Source organism: Mobula birostris, chromosome 5 (genome assembly GCF_030028105.1).
Source record: "Mobula birostris isolate sMobBir1 chromosome 5, sMobBir1.hap1, whole genome shotgun sequence".
In the NCBI taxonomy this organism is placed as follows: Eukaryota; Metazoa; Chordata; class Chondrichthyes; order Myliobatiformes; family Myliobatidae; genus Mobula; species Mobula birostris.
Genome location: NC_092374.1, coordinates 7,102,495 through 7,118,933, shown reverse-complemented (window position 1 = coordinate 7,118,933; position 16,439 = coordinate 7,102,495). Strand labels below are relative to the sequence as shown.

The 16,439-nt window shown below is 55.2% G+C and overlaps 1 protein-coding gene across 3 annotated transcripts in view; it reads left to right on the top strand.

The window, feature by feature from the left end:
* egflam (EGF-like, fibronectin type III and laminin G domains) overlaps positions 1-16,439 on the top strand; it is a 166,297-nt gene that overhangs the window by 38,677 nt on the left and 111,181 nt on the right. For all 3 annotated transcript variants that reach the window (XM_072257543.1, XM_072257544.1, XM_072257542.1), the window contains 2 exons: positions 1,818-1,921; positions 5,188-5,425. In XM_072257543.1, the coding sequence (XP_072113644.1) occupies positions 1,818-1,921; positions 5,188-5,425 (342 nt within the window). The remainder of the gene's footprint in view (positions 1-1,817; positions 1,922-5,187; positions 5,426-16,439) is intronic.

Here is a 16,439-nt window from a genome sequence, read left to right as displayed (position 1 = left end):
CAAGAGAACACAGCACTGTCACTGGATGAATTCCTCCGTCGATAACAATTGGGAACTAACACAGTTTTATAGTACTGTAGCACTACTGGTGGTGTTTTAATTTATCCTGTACTTCATTTAAATACAGAATTTGATACTCCTTTTGTCCTTTTTATATCTTTTTAGCTATTTCCATGAAAGTTCAGCTAATTGGGACAGCCACTTAATTGGGCCAAAATGTACTGGCCCTGATGAGACCCGATTGACCAGAATTCACTGTGTTTGAGCTTGTGCACATACACATATACACACACACACACACACACACACACACATGAGCTTGTGCACATACACATATACACACACACACACACACACACACACACACACACACACACACACACACACACGCACACACGCACATATATACACACACACTCACACATACACACACACACACATACACACACACACACACACACACACATATATACACACACACACACGTACACACACGCATATATACACACACACACATACATACACACAAACACACACACATACACATATATACACACACACATACACACACACACACATATACACACACACTCACACATACACACACACACGCATATATACACACACACACATACACACAAACACATACACACACATATACACACACGCACATATATACACACACACTCACACATACACACACACACACGCATATATACACACACACACACACATACACACACACATATACATGCACATACACACGCACTCACACATACATATACACACACACATACACACACATACACACACACACACACACACACACACACACACACACACACACACACACACATACCTGTATAATACAGAAATGATATTGTTAATACAATATCGAGCACAGGGCGTGTGATGTGACAGTCAGTGTGACACTATCTCAGCACCAGTGTTCGGACAGTGGCCGCTGTTTTCCGAGCCGCGGGAAGTAAGGAGTGGGGAGTGTGTGCGAAGGGCATGCAGCTGGGAGAGGGCTGAAGGGTTTGCTCTTCCTTAACAGTGAGTGGCTCCCAGCCTCTGATCAGCATGACAGAGTGGGATGAGGGTGGGGGGGGGGGGGCGGCAGATGGGCCAGAGAACCGGGAGCAGTAGTGGTGTCTGTAACAACATGTGTTGGCTGCTGGACGTGTCTGTGAAGGAGGGCAGAGTCGGAGCTCTTTCTCCCTCTCCCTCTTCCCCATTCCCATTTCTTGCCTTCTATTCCTCTCTCTCTCTTTCCCTTTCCATCTCCTCCTTCCCTCTGCCTTCCTCTTATTTCTCTCCCCCTCACTCCCCCACTCTCTCCCCCTCCTCTCTCCTCCTCTCCCCTTCTCCACCTTCCACTCTTCCCCTTCCCCTCTCCCCCTCATCTCCCTCCCCATCCCCCTCCCCACTCTCCCTCAACCCGCCACTCTCCCTCTTCTCTTTCTCTGACCCCTTCCTCTCTCCCTTTTCCCTTCCCCCTCTTCCCTTCCTTTTCCTCTCTCCCATTCTCTCTGCCCTCTCTCCCTCCCCTCTCCCTCCCACTCCTCCTCTCCCCATCTCTCCCTCTTTTCCTCCGCTCTCTCCTACCCGTCTCTCTGTCCTCCTCCCCTCTCTTCCCCCTCCCACCTCTCTCCCCCCTCTCTCTCCCACTCCTCCTGACCCCACCATCTCTCCCGATCCTCTCTCCCCCTCCTCTCTCCCCCTCTAATTCTCCTCCCATCTCTCTTCCTCCCTGCCGCTCAGTCCTGTCACACCCTCAGCAGACACTGACCTGGCTGCTGGTGTGTTTGATCTAGGGCTGGAGGAAGGGGGCAGCGGACACTCCAGACAACGATTTCCCGCCGAGACCCGAGCCAGTCCTGGCGTTCACCTCGAGGGCCCTCACATCTACATCGAGAAGGTAGTGGCTACTTCAGGGGTGTGGGGTACAGGGTGGTGGGGAGGGGGGGAGGGGGGTGTGGGGAGTGACGGGGATGGGGAGGGGTGTGGGGGAGTGACGGGGAGGGGAGGGGTGTGGGGGAGTGATGGGGAGGGGGAGGGGTGTGGGGGAGTGACAGGGGTGTGGGAGAAGGGTGTGGGGGAGTGACGGGGAGGGGGAGGGGTGTGGGGGAGTGGCGGGGAGGGGGAGGGGTGTGGGAGAGTGACAGGGGTGTGGGAGAAGGGGGTGGGGGAGTGACGGGGAGGGGGAGGGGTGTGGGAGAAGGGGGTGGGGGAGTGACGGGGAGGGGGAGGAGAGTGGGGGAGGGGTGTGGGGGAGTGACGGGGATGGGGAGGGGTGTGGGGGAGTGACGGGGTGGGGGAGTGACGGGGAGGGGGAGGGGTGTGGGAGAAGGGGGTGGGGGAGTGACGGGGAGGGGGGGATTGAGGAGACAGGGAGGGGTGGTTGGGTGGTCAGTGAGGGGGAGGTGGCAATGTGAGAGGGGTGGAGGTGTGGGAGTGTGCGAGAAATGAGCGAAGGGGGAACGGCAGAGAGAGAGGATGACAGAAGGGAAATTAGGGGTGGGAAGGCAGGGTGACGAGGTTTGGGGATGAGGGGACAGTGTGGGTGTTGAGGGGGTAGAGATGTAGGTGGGTATGGTGAGTAAGGTTGTGAGGGTGAGTGAGGTTGTGAGGGTGTGAGAGGTTGTGAGGGTGAGTGAGGTTGTGAGGGTGAGTGAGAGGGTGTGAGGTGAGTGAGGGTGAGAGGGTGTGAGGGTGAGTGAGGTTGTGAGGGTAGAGTGAGAGGGTGTGAGGGTGAGTGAGGTTGTGAGGGTAGAGTGAGAGGGTGTGAGGGTGAGTAAGGTTGTGAGGGTAGAGTGAGAGGGTGTGAGGGTGAGTGAGAGGGTGTGAGGTTGTGAGGGTGAGTGAGGTTGTGAGGGTGAGTGAGAGGTTGTGAGGGTGAGTGAGAGGGTGTGAGGGCAAGTGTGTGAGGGTGAGTGAGGTTGTGAGGGTGAGGTTGTGAGGGTAGAGTGAGAGGGTGTGAGGGTGAGTGAGAGGGTGTGAGGTTGTGAGGGTGAGTGAGGTTGTGAGGGTGAGTGAGAGGTTGTGAGGGTGAGTGAGAGGGTGTGAGGGCAAGTGTGTGAGGGTGAGTGAGGTTGTGAGGGTGAGGTTGTGAGGGTAGAGTGAGAGGGTGTGAGGGTGAGTGAGAGGGTGTGAGGTGAGTGAGGTTGTGAGGGTGTGAGGGTGAGTGAGGTTGTGAGGGTGTGAGAGGTTGTGAGGGTGAGTGAGGTTGTGAGGGTGAGTGAGAGGGTGTGAGGTGAGTGAGGTTGTGAGGGTGAGAGGGTGTGAGGGTGAGAGGTTGTGAGGGTAGAGTGAGAGGGTGTGAGGGTGAGTGAGGTTGTGAGGGTAGAGTGAGAGGGTGTGAGGGTGAGTGAGAGGGTGTGAGATGAGTGAGGTTGCGAGGGTGAGTGAGGGTGTGAGGGTGAGTGAGGTTGTGAGGGTGTGAGAGGTTGTGAGGGTGAGTGAGGTTGTGAGGGTGAGTGAGAGGGTGTGAGGTGAGTGAGGTTGTGAGGGTGAGTGAGGTTGTGAGGGCGAGTGAGAGGGTGTGAGGTGAGTGAGGTTGTGAGGGTGAGAGGGTGTGAGGGTGAGTGGGAGTGTGAGGGTGAGTGAGGTTGTGAGGGTGAGTGAGGGTGTGAGGGCAAGTGAGAGGGTGTGAGGGGTGACGAGGTGAGGGTGTGAGGGGAGAGTGAGGGATTGTCGGGATTAGGGGATTGAGGAATTTGGAGGAGGGTGAGTGTGAACAGGCTGGGGTATTGACAAGGGGGTCAGAGACTGTCAGCAGAGCTGAGCGATGGCAGCTAATCCCCATGGTGGTGAGAGTTTGCCTCTGACAGGAAGTGACTTTGTAAACTCTGGATCCATCAGGCATCTGTCCACCCCCACCCTCACCCTCTCCCTCTCCCTCATCCTCACCCCTGTGGCAGGGGTCCAGCATCTCTGCACCCCCATCCACTCATCCCTCAGCCAGGGACAGGACGCTTCCCACCGAGACACCTCACTCACTCACACCACATCCCTCAGGGCCTGTATTGGGGCAGTGACTCTTCCAATCTCCCTCCTCCCTCCTCTCTCCCCCTCTCTTCCCCTCCCTTCCCTCTCCTCCCTCTCCCTTCCCTCCTCCCTCCTCCCTCCCATCTTCCTTCTCCCTTCCCTCCTCCCTCCTCCCTCCCCTCTTCCCTCTCCCTTCCCTCCTCCCTCCTCCCTCCTCCTTCCCTCTTCCCTCCCCCTTCCCTCCCCTTCCCTCCTCCCTCCCCCCTCTTTTCCCCTCTTTTCCCCCTCTCTTCCCTCCTCCCTCCTCCCTCCTCCCTCCCTCTCCCTCTCCCCTCTCTCTTCCCTCTCCCTCTCCCCTCTCCCTTCCCTCTTCCTCCTCCCTTGCCCTCACCGTTTTTAATCTCTTATCTCTATTTCTCTCACGCTCTATTTTTCCACTCTCACATTCTCTTTATTTCTTCCTCACTCCCTCTTTCCCATTCTTTTCCTTCTGTTCCCCTCATCTCTCTCTCCTTGACTTTCTCTTTGTTCTCTCCCACTCTCCCCTTTCTCCCACCATAACCTCTGTCCTCCTCTCTCTCTCCTTCCCCCTTCTCTCCCTTCCCTCTCCCTTCATCCGCCTTCCACGTCGTCCTGCAGTCTTCCCCACCACTGCCCCCCACCCTCCACCCTCCATCTCTTCCTCTTACCCAATCTCCCCATTCTACCCTCCTCCCCCTCCGCTTCCCTCCTTCCCCTACGCCCTCCAACCACGCTCTTCCTCCTCCTTCTCTCACTTCCCATTCCCCTCTATTGACTCTTTTCTCCCCTCGATGTCAGCTCCCCATCTCCTCCACTTCTCACCCACCCCCTCTATCTACTCCCCAACTCCCCTCCACCTTGTCCCTCCCTTTCCTCGCCTTTCCTTTCTTTTTCCTCACCTGGCATCTCTCATTCCAGCTCTCTCCTCTCCTCCTCTCCCCCGCCCTCACTTTCCCTCACCCTACTTCTCCCTCACTCCTCACTCTCCCTTACCCCTCATCCTCCCTCACCCCTCACTCTCCCTCAACCCTCACTCTCCCTCACCCCTCCACCCTCCCTCTAAACTCACCCACCCTCTCCCTCTTCCTTCAATCTCCCTCACCCCTCGTCCTCCCCTTCTTTTCCCCTCCTCTCTCTTGACCACTGACCCAATAGCCTGCACTTTCCTCCCCACAGCTCAACTCTCCCTCGATCCTCGAGGGAAGGAACAGCCTCCTCCATTCCCCGCCACGACGTGTCCCGTCAATAGCACCGCCTGCTCCTCCCCCTGCTCGAGCAGCACCCAAGGGTGCACAGCACCTGTCGTGTGAGGAGATCAACTGCCCGCTCAACAGCTTCTGCACCCACGACTACGAGGCCGGAGGTTCCCGCTGCCCCTGCAACCTGGGCAAGGCAGGTGACAGGTGTAGTACAGGTGAGTGGAACAGAACAAATAGTGTAGAAGGAGATTCACTCTGTGTCTGACCCGGTGAGTGTCTGATGTGAAACTGTAGAGGGAGCGCCACCTAGTGTATAACCCCGGGAGTGTGTGATGGAACAGTGTAGAGGGAGCACCACCTAGTGTATAACCCTGGGAGTGTGTGATGGGACAGTGTAGAGGGAGCGCCACCTAGTGTATAACCCCGGGAGTGTGTGATGGGACGGTGTAGAGGGAGCGCCACCTAGTGTATAACCCCGGGAGTGTGTGATGGGACGGTGTAGAGGGAGCGCCACCTAGTGTATAACCCCGGGAGTGTGTGATGGAACAGTGTAGAGGGAGCACCACCTAGTGTATAACCCTGGGAGTGTGTGATGGGACAGTGTAGAGGGAGCGCCACCTAGTGTATAACCCCGGGAGTGTGTGATGGGACGGTGTAGAGGGAGCGCCACCTAGGGTCTAACCATTAGAGTGTGTGATGGGTCGGTGTGACAGGAGCGCCACCTAGTGTCTAACACTGGGAGTGTGTGATGGGACAGTACAGAGGGAACGCCACCTAGTGTCTCACCCAGGGAGTGTGTGATGGGATGGTGTAGCAGGAGCACCACCTGGTGTCTAACCCTGGGAGTGTGTGATGGGATGGTGTAGTGAGAGCGCCACCTCGTGTCTAGCCCTGGGATGTGTGATGTGACAGTGCAGAGAGAGATTCACTCTGTCTCTAATCCAGGAAGTGTGTGATGGAACAGTGTAGCGGCAGCTTCACTCTGTGTCTGACCCTGGGAGTGTGTGAAAGGGACAGTGCAGAGGGAGCGCCACCTAGTGACTAACTCTGGGAGTGTGTGATGGGACAGTGTAGAAGGAGTGCTACCTAGTGTCTAACCCTGGGAGTATGTGATGGGATGGTGTAGAGGGAGCTTCACGCTGTGTCTGACCCCAGGAGTGTATGATGGGACACTGTAGAAGGAGCGCCACCTACAGTCTGACCCTGGGAGTGTGTGATGGGACAGTCTAGCGGGAGTGCCACCTACTGTCTAAACCTGGGAGTCTATGATGGGACAGTGTAGAAGTAGCGCCACCTAGTGTCTAACCATTGGAGTGTGTGATGGGTCGGTTTGAGAGGGAGCGCCACCTAGTGTCTAACACTGGGAGTTTGTGATGAGACAGTGTAGATGGAGCTTCACTCTGTGTTTGACTCTGGGAATGTGTGCTGGGACAGTGTAGAGGGAGCTTCACTATGTGTCTGATCCCGGGAGTGTGTGATGGGAAAATGTAGAGGGAGCGCCACCTAGTGTCTAAACCTGGGAGTGTGTGATGGGACGGTCTAGTGGCAGCGCCAACTAGTGTCGAACCCTGGGAGTGTGTGATCAGATGGTGTAGAGGGAGCACCACCTAGTTTCTGACCCTGGGAGTGTCTGATGGGTCAGTGTAGAGGGAGCACCACCTAATGGCTGACCCCGGGAGTGTCTGATGGTACAGTGTAGAGGGAGCACCACCTAGTGTCTAACCCAGGGAGTGTGTGATGGATGGTGTAGCGGGACCGCCACCTATTGTCTAGCCCTGGGCTGTGTGATGTGACACTGCAGAGGGAGCTTCACTCTGTTTCATACCCAGGGAGTGTGTGATGGAACAGAGTAGTGGCAGCTTCACTCTGTGTCTGACCCTGGGAATATGTGAATGGGACAGTGTAGAGGGAGCACCACTTAGTGACTAACCCTCAGAGTGTGTATTGGGACGGTGTAGAAGGAGCGCCACCTACTGTCAGACCCTCGGAGTTGTGATGGGACCGTGTTACGAGAGCGCCACCTAGTGTCTGACTCTGGGAGTCTGTGAATGGACAGTGTAGAGGGACCACCACCTAGTGTCCAAACATGGGAGTGTGTGTTGTGACGGTGTAGCGGGAGCACCACCTACTGTCTAACCCTGGGGTGTGTGATATGACAGTGCTGAGGGAGCTTCACTCTGTGTCTAACCCGGGGAATGTGTGATTGGATGGTGTAGAAGGGGCTTCACTCTCTGTGTCTGACCCCGGGAGTGTGTGATGGGACAGTGAAGAGGGAGTTTCACTCTGTGTCTGACCCCGGGATGTGTGATGGGACAGTGTAGAGGCAGCGCCACCTAGTGTCTAACCCTGGGAGTGTGTGATGGGACCCTGTAGAGGGAGCGCCACCTAGTGGCTGACCCTGGGTGTGTGTGATGTGACAGTGTAGAGGGAGCTTCACCCAGTGTCTAATCCTGGGATTGTGTGATGGGACAGTGTAGAGGGAGCACCACCTAGTGTCCATCCTTGGAGTGTGTGATGCGACCGTGTTGAGGCAGCACAACCTAGTGTCTGACCCTGGGAACGTGTGATGGGACGGCTGTAGAGGGAGCGCTACCTAGTGTTTAACCCAGGGAGTGTGTGATGCGACAGTGCAGAGGGAGCTTCACTCCGTGTCTAACCAGGGAATGTATGATGGAACAGTGTAGAGGGAGCGCCACCTAGTGTCTAACCCTGGGTGTGTGTGATGGGACAGTGTAGAGGGAACTTTACTCTGTGTCTGACCCTGGGAGTATGTAATGGGACAGTGAAGAGGGAGTTTCACTCTGTGTCTGACCCTGGAGTGTGTGATGGGACAGTGTAGAGGGAGCGCCACCTACTGTCTAATTCTGGGAGTGTGTGATGTGACAGTGTAGAGGGAGCGCCACCTAGTGTCTAACCCTGGGAATGTGTGATGGGCAGTATAGACGGAGCGCCACTTAGTGTCTGACCCAAGGAGTGTGGGATGGGATGGTGTAGCGGGAGCGCCACCTAGTATCTAACCCAGAGAATGTGTGATGGAACAGGGTAGAGGGAGTGCCATCTAGTGTCTAACCCTGGGTATGTGTGATGTGACAGTGCAGAGGGAGCTTCACCCAGTGTCTAACCTAGAGAATGTGTGATGGAACAGTGTAGAGGGAGCGCCACCTAGTGTCTAACACTGGGAGTGTGTTATAAGATGGTGTAGAGGGAGCTTCACCCAGTGTCTAATCCTGGTATTGTGTGATGGGACAGTGTAGAGGGAGCTTCACTCTGTGTCGGACTCTGGGAGTGTGTGATGGGACAGTGTAGAGGGAGCTTCACTCTGTGTCTGACTCTGGGAGTGTGTGATGGGACCATGAAGAGGGAGCTTCAGTCTGTGTCTGACCCCGGGAGTGTGTGATGGGACAGTGTAGAGCGAGCTTCACTCTGTGCCTGACTCTGGGAGTGTGTGATAGGACAGTGTAGAGGGAGCTTCACTCTGTCTGACCCCGGGAGTGTGAGATGGGACAGTGTAGAGGGAGCTCCACCTAGTTTCTGACCCTGGGAGTGTCTGATTAGCCAGTGTAGAGGGTTCACCACCTAGTGTCTAAACCAGGGAGTGTGTGATGGGATGGTGTAGTGGGAGCGCCACCTAGTGTCTAGTCCATGGAGTGTGTGATGCGACCGTGTTGAGGCAGCGCCACCTAGTGGCTAACCCAGGGAGTGTGTGATGGGACAGTGCAGAGGGAGTTTCACTCCGTGTCTAACCCAGGGAATGTGTGATGGAACAGAATAGAGGAAGCGCCACCTAGTGTCTGACTCTGGGAGTCTGTGATTGGACGGTGCAGATGGAAAATCACTCTGTGTCTGACCCCGAGAGTGTGTGATGGGACAGTGTAGAGGGAGCACCACCTAGACTCTAACCCTGGGAATGTACGATGGGACGGTCTAGACGGAGTGCCACCTAGTATCTGACCCTGGGATTGTGTGATAGAACAGTGTAGAGCGAGTGCCAACCTAGTGTCTAACCCCGAGACTGTGTGATGGGACGGTCTAGAGGGAGAGCCACATAGTGTCTAACCCAGGCAGTGTGTGATGGAGCAGTGTAGAGGGAGCGCCACCTGGTGTCTAAACCTGGGAGTGTGTGATGTGACAGTGTAGAGGGAGCTTCACCCAGTGTCTAACCCTGGGATTGTGTGATGGGACAGTGTAGAGGGAGCTTCACTCTGTGTCTGACTCCAGGAGCGTGTGATGGGACAGTGTAGAGGGAGCTCCACCTAGTTTCTGACCCTGGGAGTGTCTGATTAGCCAGTGTAGAGGGTTCACCACCTACTGTCTAAACCAGGGAGTGTGTGATGGGATGGTGTAGTGGGAGCGCCACCTAGTGTCTAGTCCATGGAGTGTGTGATGCGACCGTGTTGAGGCAGCGCCACCTAGTGGCTAACCCAGGGAGTGTGTGATGGGACAGTGCAGAGGGAGTTTCACTCCGTGTCTAACCCAGGGAATGTGTGATGGAACAGAATAGAGGAAGCGCCACCTAGTGTCTGACTCTGGGAGTCTGTGATTAGACGGTGCAGATGGAAAATCACTCTGTGTCTGACCCCGAGAGTGTGTGATGGGACAGTGTAGAGGGAGCACCACCTAGACTCTAACCCTGGGAATGTGTGATGGGACGGTCTAGACGGAGTGCCACCTAGTATCTGACCCTGGGATTGTGTGATAGAACAGTGTAGAGCGAGTGCCATTTAGTGTCTAACCCCGAGACTGTGTGATGGGACGGTCTAGAGGGAGAGCCACATAGTGTCTAACCCAGGCAGTGTGTGATGGAACAGTGTAGAGGGAGCTTCACCCAGTGTCTAACCCTGGGATTGTGTGATGGGACAGTGTAGAGGGAGCTTCACTCTGTGTCTGACTCTGGGAGTGTGTGATGGGACAGTGTAGAGGGAGTGCCACCTAATTTCTGATCCCGGGAGTGTGTGATGGGAAAGAGTAGAGGGACCGCCACCTAGTGGCTAACCCAGGGAGTGTGTTATGGGATGGTGTAGCGGGAGCGCCACCTAATGTCTAACCCTGGGCATGTGTGATGTGACAGTGCAGAGGGAGCTTCACCCAGTGTGTAACCCTGGGATTATGTGATGGGACCGTGTACAGGGAGCACCACCTAGTGACTGACCCCGCGAGTGTGTGATGGGACAGTGTAGAGGAATTGCCACCTAGTTTCTGACCCTGGGAGTGTCTGATTAGCCAGTGTAGAGGGAGCGCCACCTAGTGTCTAACCCTGGGAGAGTGTGATGGTATGGTGTAGAGGGACCTTCACTCTGTGTCTGATGCCGGCAGTGTATGATGGGACACTGTAGAAGGAGCGCCACCTACTATCTGACCCTGGGTGTACGTGATGGGACCGCGTAGCGGGAGCACCACCTGGTGTCTAACACTGGGAGTCTGTGATGGGCCAGTGTAGAGGCAGCGCCACCTAGTGTCTAACACTGGGAGTGTGTGATGGGACAGAGTCGACGTAGCGCCACTTAGTGTCTAACCTCGGGAATGTGTGAAGGGACAGTGTAGCGGGAGCGCCACCTAGTGTCTAATCCATGGAGTGTGTGATGGGACCGTGAAGAGGGAGCAACAGCTAGTGTATGACTCTGGGAGTGCGTGATGGGACAGTGTAAAGGGAGCTTCACTATGCATCTAACCTCGAGGGAGTCTGATGGGATGGTGTAGAGGGAGCACTACCTAGTGTCTGACTCTGCGAGTCTGTGATGTGACAGTCTAGAGGGAGCTTCACCAAGTGTCTAACCCTGGGATTGTGTGATGGAACAGTGTAGAGGGAGCGCCACCTGGTGTCTAACCCTGGGAGTGTCTGATTAGCCAGTGTAGAGGGTGCACCACCTAGTGTCTAAACCAGGGAGTGTGTGATGGGATGGTGTAGTGGGAGCGCCACCTAGTGTCTAGTCCATGGAGTGTGTGATGCGACCGTGTTGAGGCAGCACCACATAGTGTCTGACCCAGGAAATATGTGATGGGACAGCTGTAGAGGGAGCGCTACCTAGTGGCTAACCCAGGGAGTGTGTGATGGGACAGTGCAGAGGGAGCTTCACTCCGTGTCTAGCCCAGTGAGTGTGTGATGGGACAGTGCAGAGGGAACTTCACTCCGTGTCTAACCCAGGGAATGTGTGATGGAACAGAATAGAGGAAGCGCCACCTAGTGTCCGACTCTGGGAGTCTGTGATTGGACGGTGCAGATGGAAAATCACTCTGTGTCTGACCCCGAGAGTGTGTGATGGGACAGTGTAGAGGGAGCGCCACCTGGTGTCTAAACCTGGGAGTGTGTGATGTGAAAGTATAGAGAGAGCTTCACTCTGTGTCTGACTCCAGGAGTGTGTGATGGGACAGTGTAGAGGGAGCGCCACCTAGACTCTAACCCTGGGAATGTGTGATGGGACGGTCTAGACGGAGTGCCACCTAGTGTCTGACCCTGGGATTGTGTGATAGAACAGTGTAGAGCGAGTGCCATCTAGTGTCTAACCCCGAGACTGTGTGATGGGACGGTCTAGAGGGAGAGCCACATAGTGTCTAACCCAGGCAGTGTGTGAAGGAACAGTGTAGAGGGAACGCCACCTGGTGTCTAAACCTGGGAGTGTGTGATGTGACAGTGTAGAGGGAGCTTCACCCAGTGTCTGACTCCAGGAGTGTGTGATGGGACAGTGTAGAGGGAGCTTCACTCTGTGTCTGACTCCAGGAGTGTGTGATACGACAGTGTAGAGGGAGCGCCAACTGGAGTCTAAACCTGGGAGTGTGTGATGTGACAGTGTAGAGGGAGCTTCACCCAGTGTCTAACCCTGGGATTGTGTGATAGGACAGTGTAGAGGGAGCTTCACTCTGTGTCGGACTCCAGCAGTGTGTGATGGGACAGTGTAGAGGGAGTGCCACCTAGTGTCTAACTCTGGGAGTGTGTGATGGGACAGTGTAGAGGGAGTGCCACCTAATTTCTGATCCCGGGAGTGTGTGATGGGAAAGTGTAGAGGTACCGCCACCTAGTGGCTAACCCAGGGAGTGTGTTATGGGATGGTGTAGCGGGAGCGCCACCTAATGTCTAACTCTGGGCATGTGTGATGTGACAGTGCAGAGGGAGCTTCACCCAGTGTGTAACCCTGGGATTGTGTGATGGGACTGTGTACAGGGAGCACCACCTAGTGGCTGAACCCGCGAGTGTGTGATGGGACAGTGTAGAGGAATTGCTACCTAGTTTCCGACCCTGGGAGTGTCTGATTAGCCAGTGTAGAGGGAACGCCACCTAGTGTCTAACACTGGGAGTGTGTGATGGGACAGCGTCGACGTAGCGCCACTTAGTGTCTAACCCCAGGAATGTGTGAAGGGACAGTGTAGAGGGAGCGCCACCTAGTGTCTAATCCATGGAGTGTGTGATGGGACCGTGAAGAGGGAGCAACAGCTAGTGTATGACTCTGCGAGTGCGTGATGGGACAGTGTAAAGGGAGCTTCACTATGCATCTAACCTCGAGGGAGTCTGATGGGATGGTGTAGAGGGAGCGCCACCTAGTGTCTGACTCTGGGAATCTGTGATGTGACAGTCTGGAGGGAGCTTCACCAAGTGTCTAACCCTGGGATTGTGTGATGGAAGTGTAGAGGGAGCACCACCCAGTGTCTAACCCTGGGAGCGGGTGATAGGACCGTATAGAGGGAGCGCCACCTAGTGTCTAACCCCGAGCATGTGTGATGGGACAGTGTAGAGGGAGCGCCACCTAATGGCTGACCCCAGGAGTGTGTGATGGGACAGTGTAGAGGGAGCGCCACCTAGTTTCTGACCCTGGGAGTGTCTGATGGGACAGTGTAGAGGGACCGCCACCTAGTGTTTAACCCAGGGAGTATGTGATGGAACAGTGTAGAGGGAATTCCATCCAGTGTCAAACCCTGGGTGTGTGTGATGTTACAGTGTAGAGGGAGTTTCACCCAGTGTCTGACCCCGGGAGTGTGTGATGGGACAGTGTAGAGGGAGTGCCACCTAATGGCTGACCCCGGGAATGTGTGATGGAACAGTGTAGAGGCAGCTTCACTCTGTGTCTGACCCCAGCAGTGTATGATGGGACAGTGTAGAGGGAGCGCCACCTAGTTTCTGGTCCTGGGAGTGTGTGATGGTACAGTGTAGAGGGACCGCCACCTTGTATCTAACCTTGGGTGTGTGTTATGGGATGGTATAGCGGGATGGCCACCTAGTATCTAACCCAGGGAATGTGTGATGGAACAGGGTAGAGGGAGCACCATCTAGTGTCTAACCCTGGGTATGTGTGATGTGACAGTGTAGAAGGAGCTTCACCCAGTGTCTAACCCTGGGATTCTGTGATAGAACAGTGTAGAGGGAGCGCCACCTAGTGTCGAACCGTGGGAGTGTGTGATAGGACCGTGTAGAGGGAGCGCCACCTAGTGTCTAACCCTGAGCGTGTGTGATGGGCAGTGTAGAGGGAGCGCCATGTAGTGTCTAACCCTGGGAGTGTGTGATGCAACAGTGTAGAGGGAGCTTCACCCAGTTTCTAACCCTGGGATTGTGTGATGGGATACTGTAGAGGGAGTTTCATTCTGAATCGGACTCCGGGAGTGTGTGATGGGACAGTTTAGAGGGATCTTCACTCTGTGTCTGACCCCGGGAGCGTGTGATGGGACACTGAAGAAGGAGCGCCACCTACTGTCTGACCCTGGGTGTGTGTGATGGGACCGTGTAGCGTGAGCGCCACCTAGTGTCTAAAACTGGGAGTCTGTGATGGGACAGTGTAGAGGCAGCGCCACCTAGTGTCTAATCCATGGAGTGTGTGATGGGACCGTGAACAGGGAGCACCAGCTAGTGTATGACCCTGGGTATGTGTGATGGGACAGTGTAGAGGGAGCTTCACTCTGTATCTAACCTCGAGTGAGTCTGATGGGACTGTGTAGAGGGAGCGCCACCTAGTGTCTGACTCTGGGAGAGTGTGATGGGACGGTGCAGCGGGAGCACCACCTTGTGTCTAAACCTGGGAGTCTGTGATGGGACAGTGTAGAGGCAGTGCCACCTAGTGTCTAACCCCTGGAGTGTGTGAAGGGACAGTAAGCAGGAGCGCCATCTAGTGTCTAATCCATGGAGTGTGTGATGGGACCATGAAGAGGGAGCAACAGCTAGTGTATGACCCTGGGAGTGTGTGATGGGACAGTGTAGAGGGAGCTTCACTCTGTGTCTGACTCTGGGAGTGTGTGATGGGACAGTGTAGAGGGAGCGCCACCTAGTGTCTGACTCTGCGAGTCTGTGATGTGACAGTCTAGAGGGAGCTTCACCAAGTGTCTAACCCTGGGATTGTGTGATGGAACAGTGTAGAGGAAGTTCCATCTAGTGTCAAACCCTGAGTGTGTGTGATGTGACAGTGTAGAGGGAGCTTCACCTAGTGTCTGACCCCAGGAGTGTGTGATGGGACAGTGTAGAGGGAGTGCCACCTAATGGCTGACCCCGGGAATGTGTGATGGGACAGTGTAGAGGGAGCTTCACTCTGTGTCTGACCCCAGTAGTGTGTGATGGAACAGTGTAGAGGGAGCACCATCTAGTTTCTAACCCTGGGAGTGTGTGATGCAACAGTGTAGAGGGAGCTTCACCCAGTTTCTAACCCTGGGATTGTGTGATGGGACACTGTAGAGGGAGTTTCACTCTGAATCGGACTCTGGGAGTGTGTGATGGGACAGTTTAGAGGGATCTTCACTCTGTGTCTGACCCCGAGAGTGTGTGATGGGACACTGTAGAAGGAGCGCCACCTACTGTCTGACCCTGGGTGTGTGTGATGGGACCGGGTAGTGGGAGCGCCACCTAGTGTATAACCCTGGGAGTCTGTGATGGGATAGTGTAGAGGCAGCGCCACCTAGTGTCTAATCCATGGAGTGTGTGATGGGACCGTGAAGAGGGAGCACCAGCTAGTGTATGATCCTGGGAATGTGTGATGGGACAGTGTCGAGGGAGCTTCACTCTGTATCTAACCTCGAGAGAGTCTGATGGGACGGTGTAGAGGGAGCGCCACCTAGTGTCGGACTCTGGGAGTGTGTGATGGGACGGTGCAGATGGAAAATCACTCTGCGTTTGACCCCGGGAGTGTGTGATGGGACAGTCTAGAGGGAGCACCACCTAGTCTCTAACCCTGGGAATGTTTGATGGGACGGTCTAGACGGAGTACCAGCTAGTGTCTGACCCTGCGACTGTGTGCTAAAACAGTGTAGAACGAGTGCCACCTAGTGTCTAACCCTGAGGCTGTGTGATGGGACGGTCTAGAGGGAGAGCCACATAGTGTCTAACCCAGGCAGTGTGTGATGGAACAGTGTAGAGGGAGCGCCACCTAGTGTATAACCCTGGGATTGTGTGATGGGACAGTGTAGAGGGAGCTTCACTCTTTGTCCGACTCGGGGATTGTGTGATGGGACAGTGTAGAGGGAGCTTCACTCTGTGTCTGACTCTGGGAGTGTGTGATGGGACAGTGTAGAGGGAGCGCCACCTAGTGTCTAAACCTGGGAGTCTGTGATGGGACAGTGTAGAGGCAGCGCCACCTGGTGTCTAACACTGGGAGTGTGTGATGGGACAGTGTAGAGGGAGCGCTACCTAGTATCTGGTCCTGGGAGTGTGTGATGGTACAGTGTAGCGGGACTGCCACCTAGTGTCTAACACTGGGAATGTGTGATGCAACAGTGTAGAGGGAGCTTCACCCAGTGTCTAATCCTGGGATTGTGTGATGGGACACTGTAGAGGTAGCTTCACTCTGTGTAGGACTCTGGGAGTGTGTGATGGGACAGTTTAGAGGGAGCTTCACTCTGTGTCGGACTCTGGGAGTGTGTGATGGGACCGTGAAGAGGGAGCTTCACTCTGTGTCTGACTCTGGGAGTGTGTGATGCGACAGTGTAGACGGAGCACCACCTAATTTCTGATCCTGGGAGTGTCTGATGGGACAGTGTAGAGGGACCGCCACCTAGTGGCTAACCCAGTGAGTGTGTTATGGGATGGTGTAGCGGGAGCGCCACCTAATGTCTAACCCTGGGCATGTGTGATGTGACAGTGTAGAGAGAGCTTCATCCAGCGTGTAACCCTGGGATTATGTGATGGGACCGTGTACAGGGAGCGCCAACTAGTGGCTGACCCCGCGAGTGTGTGATGGGACAGTGTAGAGGGAGCGCCACCTAGTGGCTGACCCCGCGAGTGTGTGATGGGACAGTGTAGAGGGAGCTTCACTCTGTGTTTGA